This window comes from Apis laboriosa, unplaced genomic scaffold (assembly GCF_014066325.1).
Source record: "Apis laboriosa isolate Shangri-la unplaced genomic scaffold, ASM1406632v1 scaffold14_cov150, whole genome shotgun sequence".
NCBI classification, from domain to species: Eukaryota; Metazoa; Arthropoda; class Insecta; order Hymenoptera; family Apidae; genus Apis; species Apis laboriosa.
Window position 1 is genome coordinate 2,314,796 of NW_025221798.1, and position 18,973 is coordinate 2,333,768.

At 26.9% G+C, this 18,973-nt stretch overlaps 1 protein-coding gene and 1 long non-coding RNA gene across 4 annotated transcripts in view; one reads left to right on the forward strand and one right to left on the reverse strand.

Moving 5' to 3' along the window:
* Positions 1–351: 351 nt before the first annotated feature.
* LOC122710675 lies at positions 352–1,662 on the forward strand. Its single transcript, XR_006345975.1, has 2 exons — positions 352–791; positions 1,536–1,662. It is a non-coding gene; the product is annotated as an uncharacterized LOC122710675 (long non-coding RNA).
* LOC122710671 (aryl hydrocarbon receptor nuclear translocator-like protein 1) overlaps positions 1,076–18,973 on the reverse strand; it is a 42,648-nt gene continuing 24,750 nt past the window's right edge. The window contains exons 6-15 of one of the 3 annotated variants that reach the window (XM_043928662.1): positions 9,538–9,630; positions 9,183–9,300; positions 5,904–6,086; positions 5,033–5,273; positions 4,551–4,689; positions 4,000–4,118; positions 3,818–3,900; positions 3,566–3,720; positions 2,978–3,125; positions 1,076–2,289 (exon numbers count right to left, since the gene is read on the reverse strand). In XM_043928662.1, coding sequence (XP_043784597.1) covers positions 2,078–2,289; positions 2,978–3,125; positions 3,566–3,720; positions 3,818–3,900; positions 4,000–4,118; positions 4,551–4,689; positions 5,033–5,273; positions 5,904–6,086; positions 9,183–9,300; positions 9,538–9,630 — 1,491 coding nt within the window. In that variant the 3' untranslated portion in view covers positions 1,076–2,077. Of the gene's footprint in view, positions 2,387–2,939; positions 3,126–3,565; positions 3,721–3,817; positions 3,901–3,999; positions 4,119–4,550; positions 4,690–5,032; positions 5,274–5,903; positions 6,087–9,182; positions 9,301–9,537; positions 9,631–18,973 lie in introns of all 3 variants that reach the window. The other 2 variants (XM_043928664.1, XM_043928663.1) reach the window with 2 other exon arrangements.

Consider the following 18,973-nt stretch of genomic DNA (forward strand, 5'->3'; position numbering starts at 1 on the left):
ATATATATATATATATATTGTATGATATATATTTATTTACATATACACGCTTTATGTACATTATTTTTATATATAACATTATATAACTCATGATTTTTATTCGATCGATTCACTTAACTGCATCGTAAAATAATTTCATCATAATTTATCATATTTTTTTCTGTCTATTTTATAGCAAAGATATAAGAAATAGTACGATTATTTATGAAAAAAAAATTATATTGATATGAAATTTTGTTTATAGAAAATGTAAACTTAGTTTTCAAAATAAAAATACTTTTTGTACTTATTATAATAAATATCAAATTGAATATTGAATTTTCATTCGATTTTATCGTGCTTGTAAATAGTAAAATTTTTAAATTTTTACGTTGATGGATTTTTAATTATCATTATATTTTATTTAATTGTTGTAAAAACATTTCCTAAAAACAATATATTTATGATATATAAAAAAATATGAAGAATTATTTACTCGTGATAAATATTGTTCACAACTTATGAAACATTCGATATTGTTTTATGGTTTCTTATAATTTAATTAGGTACACTATATATCATATATCACGTGTTCTGTAAGAATACATATTTACAGGCAACAATAATTTGTCGCTAAATAACGAACAGGAACTTCGATCCTCACTCTTGATTCGTTCCTCGATATATTTGCCGGAAACTATTTAATAAAACATTTTTTACGATGCGGTCGATAATTGTAAGATGATCTGTTGATTTGCATCTAGTGACAAAACATTTATATTGATTACTGTGAAAAAGATCTCGACATACATGTATGTACAGTTAACCTAAATCCTCGTCTTACGAAACGGACAGTGTGCAATGAATATGCTATATACATATAAATATTTATGTAATTGTTTCTTTGAAGCAATTATCGATGTATGGTATTTATTTTTTTCTAAATGTCTTCGAAACTATGTGAAATATTATTTTATTTAAAAATATTAGATATTTTTTTTTAAATAAATTCATAATAATTTCATTGTAGATTTCATTACAGTTATTTTTTTCTTTTCATAGAATGATGTATAAATAATATGTATAAATAAATTGAAAATAATTTTATCCATAAATTTTAAAAAAATGTTGTGGAATTTATTTATACAGAAAATTTGATTATTAAGGTGTTAAAATAGATTAATTTTGCAATAATTATTTTCATAGTCTCGATGAAATCTAGAATTACCGAATGATTTTGTGTATTTTTTTTTATTGAAAATGAAAGATAAGCGGAAGTAGATTGATACATTACAATAAAATACAAATTGAGGTAGGAGACCTAATATTATCGCGCGAAACTCTTGAGCGAAAATTCGAAATTGACATTTCTAAATAACTATTTAATTAGTAATAAATCAGACTAAGATATTATGATAAAAATTAATTTATTACAATATTTAAATCGTATTTAATTTTGTACAAAAACGTAAAACAGCATACGTTTAATTACAAATTATGAAAGGAAATCACTTAACGATCGACTGATATTAAAAAAATATTGATTTCATTTTCAGAGGGAATTATAATTCTATTTACGAATTATTCTGAATTATCATCATTATTTACGATGCCTCATCTCTCGTCGACTGCTACCAAAAAATAATTTTGGATCAGTCTCAATTTATATATTCTCTATAAAAATGAACATAGATGTTCATTTCAATTTACGTATGTATATATTAATCATTCTGTACGTTTGATATTCCATTTTTGATCACAGAAATGATATGTCTATAAAACTAAAATGTTCAACGATTTATGTATTCCTTAAAGCAGCACCATCTCAGCACCAAGAATATTTCAACTGCTTCAAAACAAATGAAAAACGATTCGTGGTGACGTTCGTGCACTACTTTCCATTAAATTGGAACATAGACACAATTGAAGATTGATAAAGTACTCAAGCACAATGAGAACAAAAACAAGAAAAATCAAAAGAACGTCAACTTGGTCCACACACTTGATACTATTATGTACACACACTTCTAACTTCCATTTAGGCATAAGTTATTTTCGACACTTGAAATTTCAGTTCACACGAATAGAGGGAATTATACTATGGAAGCGGCCAAGGTAAGCCAGAAAAGTCCACAGGACCACCTAAACCTGCATCTGCCTCTAGAAGGCTCATTATCACTGCCATTGCTGCCTCGTCGTTACCATCAGATGGCACTGGATTTGGCGATTCGTTAATCGTGGTACCACCAATCATATCCATCACATCCTTAGTTAAAAAAGTAGTTTCGTGTCCTTCGTCTGGTGACGCTCCTAAAAGGGGGTGGATGTTATGTTATACGCAACGATCAATTCAAAAATGTCCGCGCGGTGTTGCTGTGAACGCTATTATTAGAATTATAACGTTATGCTAAAAAGGAAAAAAGAATTGTATTACGGGCTTGATTGCTGGATGTTCGAACCTTTGAAAAATTATTGAAGTTGATCATATACTATTCCATATATATACTATTTATATGGACCATTTATTTAAAAAGTGCTGTAAGTGTATTCTTTTTGTATTATAGATATTTAACGGTTAGTTTTTTCAATTTTTTTTCAAAAATATTAAAATGATTTTATATAAATTATTTATTTTTTCAAATTTTTTTCTAGGACTTACATCATTTTCATAATGAATAGTCCATGTAATGAGATGTTTTGAGATGAGATATATAAAAGAGAAAAAAAAAGAAATAAAATTGTATTACAATGAAATTAATTTACTTTCATAAAGACATTATAAATATTATTATCTATCGAGATTTTGAATTAAATATCAGAACGAACTTCCTTCGCCCAATTTCGTTCAAAGAAAACAATAGTTTCGCGTTTAAAATCGATCGATCAAGCGAAAGCTTGATCATCTTTTTTCTCTGAGCGACCTAATCTTTTTTGGTAAATCCGGCAATCACACTACACACCAAGAAAACGACTCCTTAGAGACAGTAATAGCTATGACCTTGGTCGTTCGCGATGCTGTTCAGCTGCAAGTTGTTTGCAATGTGGTTGTACGTTGGTGTAGGATTACTGCTGCTGTTGTTGCTGCCTCTGGTTGACTGTGCCACATCCTGCACCCTCTCCGGCGATGCAGTTGTAGTGATTTGTGACTTATAAGGGAAAAAAGTATAAATTAAATAGAAAACTATCATCAATAATTTAATAGTTTTCAATATCTATAAGCTACTTAAAATATTTTATTTAATCCTTTTTTTATTTAATCCTTTATTTAATCCTCGAATATTCATGATGATAAAAATGTAATATTAAAAGATATCAAACTGATAATTCTTTAATTGAAAAATTAGTTTTTAAGAATATATTATTACCATTGAAATATTACTTATTGTAATATTATAATTTCGATCTTAATAATTTAAGAGATAATGATTATTGAAATGATTATTGAAATGATATAAAAATTATATAAAAATTAATATTAAACGCGATAAAGATCATTGAATTTAAAAATATAATAACGAATAAATTGTTTGTTTCATATCTCAAAGGAAATCAAGAATTTTAACTGGATTTCTATGGTTATAACTACCTCCGTATTTAATAAAGCAGATTCCGGTCCAGGACTACTACCGGAAGAAGAATCCTCACCGCGTCTTTGAAGATCCAGAACTTCTTCAGCTATTTGTCGTCCAATTTTACTTACCTCTACGTGACTCGAGATCAATCTTTCTAATCCGCCGTTACCTACAATTATTTTTCAACGTGTGAAATAAAACGAGTTTAATTAAATTAAATATAATTATGAATCACGCAAATTATATCAAACGTATATTTCACTCACTTTGTGCAAAGTAGTCGTAATTGCCTTGAACACTGGAATCCTCAGATCTGTTCCCACTATTTGTGTTCGATCGGGAGTCATTGCTGAATACACAATCATTTTCATTAAGTAAAAGGTATTATTTTATATATTTGTATTTGATATAGATGTTAATTAAAAGAGAAAATATTATCGAAACTTACGAAGTGACAGAGTTCTTAGCTATTAGGTACTCGATATCTTTGGTCCATGGATTTCTGAAAGATTTCCATTCGGATTGAAGCTTCACAAAGCTTGCACCTTTAGTCCTAAACCTGTATATCTGTACAGAAATTTCTTTCATAAAATTTTTATATATATAAAAATTTATATCTATATAATAAATATAATAAATTTATGTAATAATATAAATAATATAATAAATAATAATATAATAAATTTATATCTATATATATATATATATAAAAATTTTAAATTATTAATCAATTGAAAGTCTATTTTAATATACAAATATAATACTTAATTACAATAATATCTAACACTTTTAAATATTACAATATTAAATATACTTTCTCATTAAAAATTGGAAACATTTTCAGAAAATGCAAGAATAAACAATTCAACAGTAATAAATTGAAAATGCATGTACAGTGGAAACAACATTGACTGAATTAATAGAATAGCGGGAATTAAAATTTAAAATGATAATCATTATCATTGCAAAATAGTGTCAATGAGTAATATGGTAACTTACCTGTGTGGTGACACTCTCAGATGCTTGAAGAGCAGCTTTATGAGATTCTGCCAAATGAGGGATATCATCGTGGTGATAATATTCGTACATGCTCGTTCCAAGTAGCTCTTGTGGTAGGAAACCTAACACTAACGTAGCCCTGTAAATACTTTTTATTTATCATCAAGATTTATTTAAATTTATTATCATTTATTACTGTTATGTAATTTTAACATGAAGAATATAGAATTATAAACAAATATTTGATTGTTGTTCCAGAAGTTGATCAAAAAGAATTGATTAATGATTTCTGAGATAAATTTTAAGAGAAATACATATCAAAAATATATATTGCATCAAGTGTGTATCAATTATTTTATACAAAAATTAATTATTTTAATATTTTCTTTTTAAAAATTGTATTCATTAATATGGCTCATGAGAGACATATGTTGAAAATTATATAAATTAAATAATTAAGAAAATGATTAGAATTTATTAACCTTTGGTCGACGAAGAGGAATTTACCATCCATCGCATGTCGCGAAACGAACTTGATGGATCTCAAACGAGGCTTCTTAGGTAAAGATGTCGGAATTGTGGATTGTAACCGACCAACTGCTACCAAACACGATAAATTGCAAGCCTCTCCGTCTCCATCACCTTCATGTTCTTCGAGGTCGATTTTTGCGGGCGCCCACGACTTTAAATATCCAGTACATTGAATTACACAGTACTTCCAATCTGAAAAAAATATTCAATAATGTTATCAGTTTGATAAAATCAACATAAACCTAAAATTGTGTAAGGTTAACTATATTATCTAAGAAGTTGAATTTTTTTAAAATTCTGCAATCATCTTGATGATTTAAGTCTTCAACATGAATAATATTATTTATAATCTTTTGATTATTTTCAAGATAGACAAATCATTCAATTCTTAAATTTTAATAACAGTGTGCAACTGGAATAATTTAATAATTATTTGGAATCTATTTTCAGATATATATGAATATATTTATATATATTTTTATATATTTTCAGATATATTTAACATACTACAACATTTTACATGTATAAAACGATTCTCTTTGAAATAGTATCCACCATTCATCTTTGACAAGTGAACCGGAAAATATTCGAGCTGAAGATTTCAAACCTCATGTAAAAGAGTTGGAGTGACTGTACATTGAATGCGTTCTACTTATTTATAATAGTCATGTATCAACATAAATTTCCATTAGAGGTATTTTTTATAAATTTTATTATCGCTCTTAAAAATAAAGTTTATTTAATTTTTTATTTATAATATAATAATTAATTATTTAGAATAAAAAAAATTTATTATTTCAAATTTTATAAACGAATACTTACCAACGTTTTGTTGTTTTTTTCGTCGATGACATCCGCTTGCCGACTCGGATTCCTCCTTCACTTGTAACTCACTGCAACGTATCCCTTCGACCTTTCGCTTCATTCTGCAGAAAAAAGATCTCCGTGCACCAGGGCACAATCTCGATACACCTTGGGGCACATCCGTTTTTACAGGTAACATTGCTGTAACAACGTTAAACGTACTTCAATTATTTAACATAATGTATCATTATTCTTAATTTATATTTTATTTTTCTAAAAATTATTTAGAAAATTCTATGGAATAAATCATAAATAATATTCTACGGAATAGTGTGAGTTTTATTTATCTAAAGATTATTATAGAAATTTATATCCAGAAGAAATTACATTTTCCAATTTTGCAATTTATCGAGTTAAAATTAAATAATATTTTAGCTTTTATTATTATTATTCCATATTTAATAAACATTTTATATTTATAAGAAAATTCGCCAAGTTCTCATTTCTTATTTCTAGTTGTGTGAATTTTATTTATCTAAAATTATTATAGAAATTTATATCCAGAAGAAATTACATTTTCCAATTTTGCAATTTATCGAGTTAAAATTAAATAAATTAAATAATATTTTAGCTTTTATTATTATTATTATTCCATATTTAATAAACATTTTATAAGAAAGGAATTTTCTTATATTTATAAGAAAATTCGCCAAGTTCTCGTTTCTTATTTCTACTTGTGTATAGGTATCGATGCGTGCGAATATCAAAAAGTTTTTCGCATAATTTCCTGGAAGAGAAATGCACGCGTGCATGGCGCGTATCGCATATTTGCAGTCAAATCGGCCTTGACAGATAGAAGAAGTATAAAAGGCGGCTCGAAGACTCGATAGGCACGTACTAATTCCAATATTTTATCCTTTTTATAAAACAAGAGATTTTTTTTATAAAATTTTTCGAATGAATTGACGATTTGACGATAAATTGATAAATAAAAGAATTAATATAAAGTAATATTCAAATTATAAAAAAAAATATTAGTAAACTTAGTCGTTTTATTTTTCAATTAAAATTAATGAAATTGTGATTTCATTATACACTAAAAGAAATAAAATTAGTTTTAAATCATTTATGATATTTTCTAAATTAATATTATGGGTTAACGCTTTGATTATCGTTCATTTCAATTTTTCATTCAAAGAAATAATCCTTGCTTTAATCAAATTCGTGTAATTATGTTAATTACGAATGAATCGTAAATGCAAATAAGTAAAATAATCTTGTTTAAAAAATGTTAGACAAGCCAATAAATTATATTTAATTCCCCCGTTTTGCATAGAAATTTCTTTGATTCGTCCATTCGAGTAATTTATATTATGCTTAAAATAATAAATCTTTCATAAAAAGTGAATCGTAAAAAAAAAAAAAAAAAGAAACGAATTTAAATAAATCATATGTCACAGACATCAAAGAAATAAATATTTAACTAAGTTTAGTATTCAAACATGTCTTTTTTTAAATTACAAATATATATATATATATATATAAACATCTTACAGATATACAATGAATATATTTTTCATTTATCTGGTGGAAATTTGTTACGCGATTAATGCTTTACAAACTTATGCAATCGCTTTTTCTCGAGTCTTATTTTTACGCAGAAGCAACAGATAAATTACAAATAAACGTAGCAAAGTTCTCGATTAACATCGCGTTAAACGAATAAAATAAAACGACTACCGTAATTTGAATGAAAGCATAAAATTATTTACGATAATTTATTCTTAGCCGAAAGCAAAACCATTGCAAGATTACGTTACGAAACGAGCATATATATATATATATATATATATATATATACATATATAATTTCAACCAATCGCTTCATTTGAAAAATCACACAAATATCAACTTTAACATTTCACCTGAAACTGCAATTCTCATTTATTTATATGCTTTACAGAATCTCTCGCCGATGATTCACATCCATGTTTATTGCTCAACCAAGACACTTCTATAACTCGGACTCCATTTGAAAATCTCAACCTTAACATTTCTGCTGAGGCTGCAACTACTAAGAACAACGACGATATATTCTTACAGCTACCCATCAATAATCCGAACCTAATCATTTCACAACAGGGATACATCCATAATTTTAGCCAATTACTCTATTTGAAACCCCATCAGAATGGATAGTCGGCATTAAGTAATATGTCGTTTCGAATACAAATCTCGCAATTACCGCCATTCTTGTATGTACACCGTTATTGTTACAATGGCGGTTCGACGTTTGATCAATCGGCCATCAGAAGTGTCAGCGATCGTTTTCCTGACTCCGATCGTCTGGTTTATTAATTCCGACGCAACAAGTGTCGATGATTAACGACACGCAGGACTTGATCGTAGTAGCGTAACATCTTGGAGATCCTGGCTACACGCATAATGAGTATTGTCTTCTTAAGAGACTCTTAGCACGAGTCTCTTTCATAATGACATTAATTTGAAAATGTTCACCGACAGACAGAAATCATTCTGTCCAATGATTTATTTCAGGTAAGATAATAAGAAGCTTTTTTTCTATAAACGAATATATATAAATCTCCTACGATTAATTATAATGCATAATTGCAAAATGTAACTTATTTGAAAATTGAAAGTGTTAAGATAAATTTTTAATTTAGAATTCTCGATGTTAATAAGATTATTATAAGTAATAATTTTCACGAAATAGATATATGTTATAATTCAACTTAAAGTTTGATTAAAAATTAGGAAAATTTTAAACCGTTGTAATTCTGAAGATAATAATTTCCGATCGACGAATCGAAGAGCATTAGAAGCTTGAAATCTTGCTCTTTAAAATGGTTTATCGTTTGTCTCGATGTGACTTTTGCTTCCCGAGATATCATCGTGTAAAGAAAAAGGTAATTTTTAATACTTTATTATCTTCGTTCTTCTCGTTTATTCGGATTTCTCTTTTGTATTTATTTTCACTGATTTATCTCAAGTTCTAGATAGATAAATAACAAATAGACGTTTCCTGGAAGGATATACACAATTCCAAGGAAAAATATAGGTCAGTAAACCATTCATAATTTCTGTTTAATTTCTATTTAAACTTTATGACCACTTTAAGTGTTTATAACTCGGCAACCGATTGAGATATCAAGATGAATCAAAAATGACTTTAATGGCATTTTCTTTATCGTTTTTTAAAATACATAATGTTATATTTAATATATATATATATATATATAATGCTGTTGTATAATATTGTGTAATATTGATACGTACTTTTGGCATCTATTAATCGTTCACGTGGACTAAGATCCGAAGAGGACAATTGTTCCTTTACCTTGGCTACATCTTTTGGATGCAGGATATCGAACCAACTTTGACCCAACAGGTCACCCTGTACATAAAAATTGTATAATTTTAAAAAATATATAAAAAATTTATAATTTTTTGATTAGAAAAAAAATAAAAAAAGAATTAATTCGTGAAAAAAAATATAAAATAATTAAATATATCAAATTCATATTAAAGAAATTATTTATATTTTATTAACTATTATATTATTTTTGTTTTTTAGATTTTCGATCAAAAATTTTACCCTATTTTATTATGAAAATAAGCAGAGATTGGATACCTGAGAATAGTTGAGTGTCTGTAAAACAGACTCGGATACGTAAAGAATTCTTCCACGATCACAGCCCACCACGAAGACAAAACCCTCCGCAGCCTGAAACAAGAGAAGACATCTTTGATTATGTAACTTATAGATCAAATATTAATTACAATTATGCAATAACAAAACCGAGGAAAATCAATTTATATTGTTATTGACAACGGTTCAATCATATTTTAACTTTTTTGGATTTGGAGAAATTCAAATAACAAATAAGAAATAGTTTAATTTTAATATTTTATTATTTTTTTCTAATTTCATTCTCTATAAAAAATATTTGTTTAAAATATTTGCTTAAAGATTGAAAAAAACATTAATAAATTATTAATAAATATTAATTCATAATATATTACATTGATGATTTTAATAAAAAATATTTCTTTATTTGAAAATCGATGTACATTGTTATTGACAACAGTTCAATCATATTTTAACTTTTTTGGATTTGGAGAAATTCAAATAACAAATAAGAAATAGTTTAATTTTAATATTTTATTATTTTTTTCTAATTTCATTCTCTATAAAAAATATTTGTTTAAAATATTTGCTTAAAGATTGAAAAAAACATTAATAAATTATTAATAAATATTAGTTCGATACATTGATGGTTTTAATAAAAAATATTTCTTTATTTGAAATAAAGTAGTAATTCTACGATTCTTGTTATCACAAAATATAAATCTTTATTGAAATTTTATTAAAAAATTATTAAAAATCGAATTATATTTAAATAAATAAACGAAATAAATTAAAAAATAAAATAAAAATAAATGAAGACATAAATAAATACGAAAAATAAACGATAAAATAAATGAATAACGAAATAAATTAAAAAATAAAATTAAAATAAAAAAATATTTAAACTTTAAAATATTAAATAAAATATTTTAATACAGATATTTTAATACAATAAAACGAAAATTATTAACTATAGAAATATAAATATACTTTTCTATTTTAATAAAATACAATATTATAAAAATTAAATGTAATTATTTTAAATCTTAAGACTTTTGAGCGAAAGTATGAATATAAGGTTTTTTTGAAACTTTATTAAAAAATTACATTAGCCAACAATCGAATATATTTAAATATAAAATATTTAAAGTTTAAAATAAAACTTGGAATATTTTAATACCGACATAAATCGAAAATTAATATTATAAAAATTATAAATCTAATTTTAATTAGTAAAAATGTATTAATTATTATATTTATCATTGTAATAAATTGTTAAATTCCTTAATTAAAAGTAAACATTTAAAAAATTCTCAAATTATTGATCACAGTATTCAAAAAATCATTTTTAATGTAATCGATAAAGATCGGACGGCGTCGTTAAATTTCGTAACCGTAGCGAGGATATAAATATAAGGCACAGCACAGCGAGCAGGTCATTTGCCTTCGAACTAATCTATCGATCGATATTATAATTTTGAATAATTTTTAATAAAATAGGGAATATTTTTTTAACATTTAGTCAATTAACATTTAATATATTTGTTTATTTAATTATTTATTAATTTATTAACTCGTTTATTTATTTTATTTTTATTTTTTAATTTTTATTTTTATTTTTTAATTTTTAATTATTCATTTACATTTTTATTTTCAATTTTCAAATTTTTCTTTTTTATTTTTTTATTTTTTTATTTTATTACTTCGTTACTTTTTACACATTCATTAATTTATTTTTCTATTTCGTTTTTCACATACTTTATTTTTCATTTATTTATGTCTTCCTTTTTTATTTTTTTTATTTTTTAATTTATTTTATTATTTCCTTATTCATTTATTTTATCATTTACTTTTTACATTTATTTATGACTTCGCTTATTTTAATTTTATTTTTTAATTTATTTCGTTATTATTCATTTACTTTATCGTTTATTCTTCGTTTATTTATGTCTTCATTTATTTTTATTTTATTTTTTAATTTATTTCGTTATTTATTTACTTTATCATTCATTCTTCATATTTATTTATGTCTTCGTTTATTTTTATTTTATTTTTTATTTTATTTTTTTTTATCTTTGTATTTATTTATGTCTTCGTTTATTTTTATTTTATTTTTTTAATTATTTCGTTATTCATTTATTTTACCGTTTATTCTTCATATTTATTTATGTCTTCGTTTATTTTTATTTTATTTTTTAATTTATTTCGTTATTCATTTACTTTATTGTTTACTTTTCACGCTTATTTATGTCTTCGTTTATTTTTATTTTATTTTTTAATTTATTTCTTTATTTCCTTATTCATTTACTTTATCATTTATTTTTCATACTTTTATTTATGTTTCTTCTTATTCTTATATTTATTAATTCATTTATTGATGATTAATAATCTTAGAAAAATATTTTTTTTTTTTAACGAATGCTCGATAGAAAAAAAAATAAAATTCTTTCGAAATTTTACTTCTTTTTCTACTCCATCCCTCTCCATTAATACAATTTTACTTTCAGCAAATTTTTGTGGCCGCGCGCAATGCGGTCAGTAGAGTCAGTGTTTGCTTCAAAGTTTTTTTAAATCCTTAAACGGATAACGCGAAATTAGAATCAGTGCTTCTCTCAAGAGGACAAGACGATCGTCCATCACTCCAACAGGTAACTATCTATTATTCTATTTTTCTTCTTCTATTCGTATAGTATCATTAGATTTTAAAAACTTCAACTTCTTTTTTATTAAAAATCTCAATTTTCACTACTATTATATCACTATAACATTTATTATAATTTATTTAATTTTATTTATTTTTTATTTAACTTTTATTTAGCTTTAAATGGGTCTCGATGCATAGTCACCTCCTCGTGGTGAGACCCGGTAATTGGTATCGATTTTTTCGTTGGATTAATCTTTGAAAAATTTCCTATACGAAAATTTTCCAAAGATAAATTTTTCTAAAATTCGATACCGAGCCAAGAACTATGCAGTATCTGCAGCCCAGGCCAGACTCGTCCAAATTTTACTTCGGATATTTTTTGGTCGAGTCTGGACTGCACTGCAGATACCACTTTATTAGACCCCCCCGCGGGGGCATCGTGGGATCGTCGTGGGATCGTCGTGGGATGCGCGCGTATTAATCTTAAGTAGATCGTAAGATAGAGTTTAAGTTAATCGCGAGCGCGAATTCGAACAAAAATACACTCTTTAACTTAAAGCGAAGAATAAAAGTTTCAATTTTTTTTTTTTTTTTTTTTAAAATAAATCTCGATACCTTGAGCCTTCCTTTTCATTATTTGTTCATCTTCATTTTCACTTATTTTTTATTTTCTTATTTTACGTTTTATGTATTACGTTTATTTCTTATTTCTTTTTCATTGCTATTGTCTTCTTCATTATCTCTTACGTTATTTTTACGAGTTAGTTATTTCTCATCTTCTTTTCAGTCACCGTCAACCACGTGTCGCGCAACAGTGGCAGAAGTCGTTGGGCGGGTGCTCTATTTCCGGTGGCCAGTCGAAGGTCTGCGCTCTGTTCGATTGGTACTTTCGAGTGCTCGATCAGAGTTAGGCCTGGTGGTCGAACGTCGTCTTTGTAATCCGGCTCCGGTGGTCTAGAGTTTGCAACTCTATGCTCCTTCCTGTGTCGTTGGGACGTAGCGTTCGGTTGTTAGGTCGCCGCCGTAACCCTCTACTGACCACACTGGCAAATATCATTCGTCTGGCTTGATTTTGTAAGTCCAGTGATGTAAGTCGTGATGCGAGGGTGGCAGTGATTTTTTTTTTTTCCAATTTCTTCTTCATTTTTATCGATCATCGTATTTTACGATATTCTTCGATGTTCTTGCATTTGTTTGCTTCGTTTTTAAATATTAGTATTTTTTGGATTTTCTTTCATTGAGCATTGTTTAAATTTTATTTGAAATAAATAAATAATTAGTTATAATTGTATTTTCTTCGCTTTAAGTTGTATGAGAGTATTTTTGTTGCAATGCTATAGATTTAAGATTTAATATTAAGGTGTAAATTAAGATAGATATAAGTAATATTATAAGTTAAGTAAGCGAGCGATAAATTGCGATGAATGTAAAAAACTTTTGTAAAGATCGTTGTAAAAATAATTGTACATTAATTTATTTATTTTGTTTCAGATTTATTTAATTTTTGCATGTTATTTTTTCTTGTTTTGTATATATTTTTTAATTTAATTAATACTTGTTATTTATATTTTATGTTTAATTTATATTTTATATGTTTTATATGTTTCTAATTTATTTATATCGTTAATTTTATTGTTTTGTTTTTATTATTTAGCTTTAGGTGGGTCTCGATGCGTAGTCACCTCCTCGTTGGTGAGACCTGGTAATTGGCATCGTTTTCCAAAATTTTCTTTTTCAAAATTTTCTTTTAAAAAGAGTACAATGAAAAATGTTTTATTAGAAAGATTCAATAATTTTTATTAATAATTTTTTTCGGAAAAGATGCCAAGCTAAAAACTACGCATTAATTCATTTTTCTATGTTTCAGGATTCCCTAATTTAATGAGCTTTTGTATTTTCTTTTTTTTTATTTACATATTTTTATATATTTATTTAATTTCTTAAATTCTTTTATTACATTTTTAATTTTTTTATGTTAAATTAATTTTCGTATTTAATTCTTATTATATTTTTCAGAAACGGATCTTCGTAGAAATTCAATGTATAGGAAATTATAATTAATGTTGTATTATACAATATTTTAATTTTCGCGCGATTAAGTAAATAGGTTCGCATTGTTTTAACCAATCAGAAAGCTTGTAAGAAAACCTGTAATGCATGGCGTCATATTTCTGCCGAAAATCATCGAAACGAGACGTATTGCCGGTGTGAGTGATCTCAATTACGCAGTAAGTACTTAATTCTATTTATTCTTCACTTTATCGTGGAATTTATAGACTATATTAAAGATTGTGATAACAAAGTTAATTAATCTTTCGAGTTTCTTTGTGTTTTTTCCTTCGATGTCCTATTTGATTGTTGAGGTTACCGCTATTACTCGTATTCCACGTATGAGTTTTTCAAGATTTCAAATCGTTATTATTTTATTTTAATATAATTTTAATTATATATATTTATTTTTCGGTTTTGATTTTTATTTGTGCAGATTATAATTCGATTAGGATATCGAAGGAATGATGCTGTACATATAGCATGCACGTGTCATGATGATTTATAGCTGATAATTTTCCTATATTAGGTAATAACATTTTATTTCTTTTCGTAAAAATAGATGTATTTCGAATAGATTTCTTTTATCTTTTTCTTCGTATTGAAAAATGAATGTACAGTAATTTGTCATAATATATTTTATTTCGTCGAATTATTTCAGTAATACATATTCATTTTCCAAGTGTTCATTTAATTATATTGTTTATATAGATATATATATTTTTCTTTTGTCTGTTATATTTAAAATTATAAATATTTTTTATTATACTATTTTTTCAAGAAATTGAGATTCGTTGGTACATGTTCGATAAGTTTCGATTTATTGCCGAATTATCGATCGCGTCCCCTTGTATTTCGATAATCGAAATTGAGTGCGAGATATCACTGTCGTATCGATAATTGTAGTGCTAACTGCGTCATTTTCGCGAAGTGTGTGATTTATCTATTGCGTAGTATTTATTTCCATAAATATTGTTTTTTATTGTTCATATATTAGTGTGTATTATTAATATGTGTTTGTTATTGTAATTAGAAGTTTCTTTAGTGATTAAATTATTCTTTTTCTTTCATTTATCTATATTTTAATGTAATAGATTGGTGTTACGAATATTTCATATTTTGACTTTTTAAAATGAAATTTGTGCTTGATCGATATTTTATTTTAATATTTTTGATTAATTTTATGTATTTTATACATTTTATGCGCTTATTTGATAGTTTTGATTTTATTTCGTACAGCTGTTAATTTTTGGGTTAGCTTCGAAAGCGGGAAAAATTCCAATATGGACGCCATCATGTCACAATGACGCAGTAAAATTTGATATTTTGTACGTATATCATTTTTCTTTTATCTCATCCTATTAATGCAACTTTATTTTCAGAGAATTTTCTTTTTAGAAAATTTTTGTGATCGCGTGCAATGCGATCAGTAAAATCAGTGTTTATTTCGTAAAAGTTTCTTTATAATTCTTCTATAATCGCGAAATTAGAGCCAGTATTTGTTCGCCGATTGTAATATAAATGAACGGGTTAATAGTCTTTTATTTTTTTTTTTCTTTTTTGAATATTCGTTTTCGGTACAGAGTAGAATCAGTGCATCAAGAGAATAAGGTGATCGTCAATCACGCGAAGAGGTTATTATTCTTTTATATTTTTTTTCAATTCTTTAATTTTTTATATTTTATTTATGTATTTTTTAAGAAAAAAATTATATTTAATGTTTTTTTCTTTTTATTAAAGGTATTGGAGTTCATTTCATCTAGACATTAGTCTTGAAATTAGAAGATAACAATATTTGTGACCGCGTGCAATGCGGTTAATAGAATCAGTGTTTGCTTCGTAAAAGTTTTCTTAAATCCTTAAACGGATAACGCGAAATTAGAATCAGTGTTTGCTTCGTGAAAGTTTTTTTAAATCCTTTAATGGATAACGCGAAATTAGAATCAGTGCTTCTCTCAAGAGGACAAGACGATCATCCATCACTCGAACAGGTAATTATATTTTATTCTATTCAAATTCTTCTTTCATTCGTACAGAATCATTAGATTTTAAAATTTCAAATCTTTGTATTAAAATTTCAATTTTTAATACTATATCACTTTATAAAATTATATCACTCATATTATATCACTCTAATAAAATTTTATCCTTTCTTATTACAATTTTTTCAAATAATTAAACGTGTTTTTAATTATGTTGTTCCATTTTTGTGTTACAGATGCCATGTCCACAACTACTTGTTATGACAATGGCCTCCTCGACTACTTCCTAGTGAACGTTCTTCGCTTCAAACGGTGAGTCGCATGTATTTATGTTCCTCCAGTCGCTCAATCATGTCGTAGGATGAAAGATCCGAATCGACACGAGTGACTGGTTGTATACGTAGAATTTTGCACGAGCACAGTGACCACGGGTATTTAATATACCTGTGAGTAGTAACATTTTTTACATGTTTTATTTATTAGTACAGGCTAGGTTTTCTTGTGCATCGCGTTTTTGAATGTTTTAATAATAATTCATGTAATATAATATTGATATAATAAAATAGATTGAATAAAATTGATATTTAAAATTAATAAATTGTAGTATTATAGATTATATTTAATATTTTCAGAATCAAATATTATGTGAATATATTTGTGTATGAATTAGATATGTATATTCTAATTAGTAATAAATGATTGAAATGACGTTAATTAAATAATGGAGAAATCAGATGTTATCCAACTTCGTTGCAATTATTACATAACAGTTATGAGCTCAAGTATTATCGTTAATGCGATAATATTCTATTCTTTTTTAATTTTCATAATAGTATATTACATGATTTATTTATTCGATTTTTAGAATATTAATAATAATAGAACTTTCGTCGAAGAATGTATGAAATCTTATGCACAAGAAGACATTTCGCGACAAGCAGATTTCAAAATCAAAGCAACAAGTTTTGAACATTGTTTCTGTATTTTTCGAATTATGCTTTGATTAAGGAATCGCTTGAGGTTTCTGTTAATAATTCAATTAGTTTTAATTATTTTATTTTAAATTGAGTCTTAGTATCGATATTTTTTTGTTATCAATAAATTTTTATCAATATTTTTATATTATATTTAATATTAAATTTTCAATATTAAAGTCATTATAGTAGAATTTATTTAAATTTTAAAATAAAAGAAATTAAAGAATATTAGCCCGTTAGAAAAAAGATTCATTAATATTTTTTTAGCTCAGGATTTTCAGGTTTAACCCCTTCCATGTTCATTGCCAGGATCTCACTCACGTGCCCAGGTGCTACTTGGGTGAGAGAGAGGCAACGAGCATGATGACTTTAGTTCATAAGTTTCTAACAATTTCTCAGCGACTGACGATGCGTTAGTGTATCGTGCGCGACGTAATTTCCACATTATGTGTGTGTGTGTGTGATTAGGCTGTGGAATTGCGTCGTTTCAAATTTCTATTCGCAATTCTATTATTAATCGAATTAATAATAATAATTTCAAATCCAATATATACTATTTATTATTAATAATAACTTTACCAATAATAAATTATTATTAAAATTTATATCATCTTTTTGACAAAATCATTTCGTTAAAAGATATATATATATACGTTTTTTCGTGATTCACGCAATGGTCGCTAGCCATCGTCAGTCGATTTCAGGAAAATGGTACGTAAAGTTAGAGTGTGAAAGACGCGTGCCAAGCCCGGGTGTCGGAGGCGTCCCGGGACGCTTTCCCTAGTGTAGGCTCATTGCGCCCGGGTGTTATGCGTGAGAATCGTTGGAACGAATGTGTTGGTGTGCCCGTTTTGCTAATTTTTAAATACAGGGTTAGACAGGATAGGTAGCATACTTTCTGGTGCGAATGTTAGTGGATAAGTAGGTAGGGCCGGGCAGGTTGTCACAGTCTCCGCTCGGGTAGGCGCGTTTTCGCGTGACAACCTGTTTCAGGAAATGCAATTTGAAAAGTGGAGGACGAAGCTGGAAAAGAGGGAAGCGTGTCGCTCTTCTCTGGCTTTGTCCATCGACTTTTCGAATTTCGCGCTCGCGGTCGCGATCTCTTCTCGAAACGAACGTCGCGCTCGAGATTCCGCGCGTGTACGGGCAACGATCACTGCGATCGTCGATCGTCCATGCGCGCTTAGCTTCCGCGATTTAGTCTTTTTTTTTTTTTTTTTTTTTCTTGACTCGCGAGTAGAGAATCTCGAGCCTAGATTTAAGTTTCAGCGGGCATCGCGCCCGAAGGAGGAAGACCGAAGAGGCCCGACAAACTGTCACGAAGAGGGCTGCAACGAATGGCTTCTCATTTTTTGGATCTTGTTTCTCGGGTCCAAAGAATGGGAAGTCATTGTTACTACTTTGTCACTGTGCTCGTTTTAGCAATACGTAGTGTGTGTTTTTGTATTTGGCCGATGCATGCGGGCCCGTCATGTAATTTTTAATGGGCAAGTCGCGATTTTTGAATTAGCGTGTTAAAATATTACGCGACTGTTTTTAAATATTAATTGATATTATATTTTTTTATTTAAAATTGTATTGCAAAAATATTAATTTTCATTTAATTTCTTTAATAGCTTTGAATTCATAGTAATAATAAATTTGTTAAATTAAAAATTAATATTATTGTTTTCGTTTGCTTTGATGAGTAAACGCGTTTTCAAGTAGTGTTGCGTCCATACATTATCGCGTTTTTGAATTAGTGTTACACGATTGCCCATTATCCTTCCACGACGAATGTGGAAGAT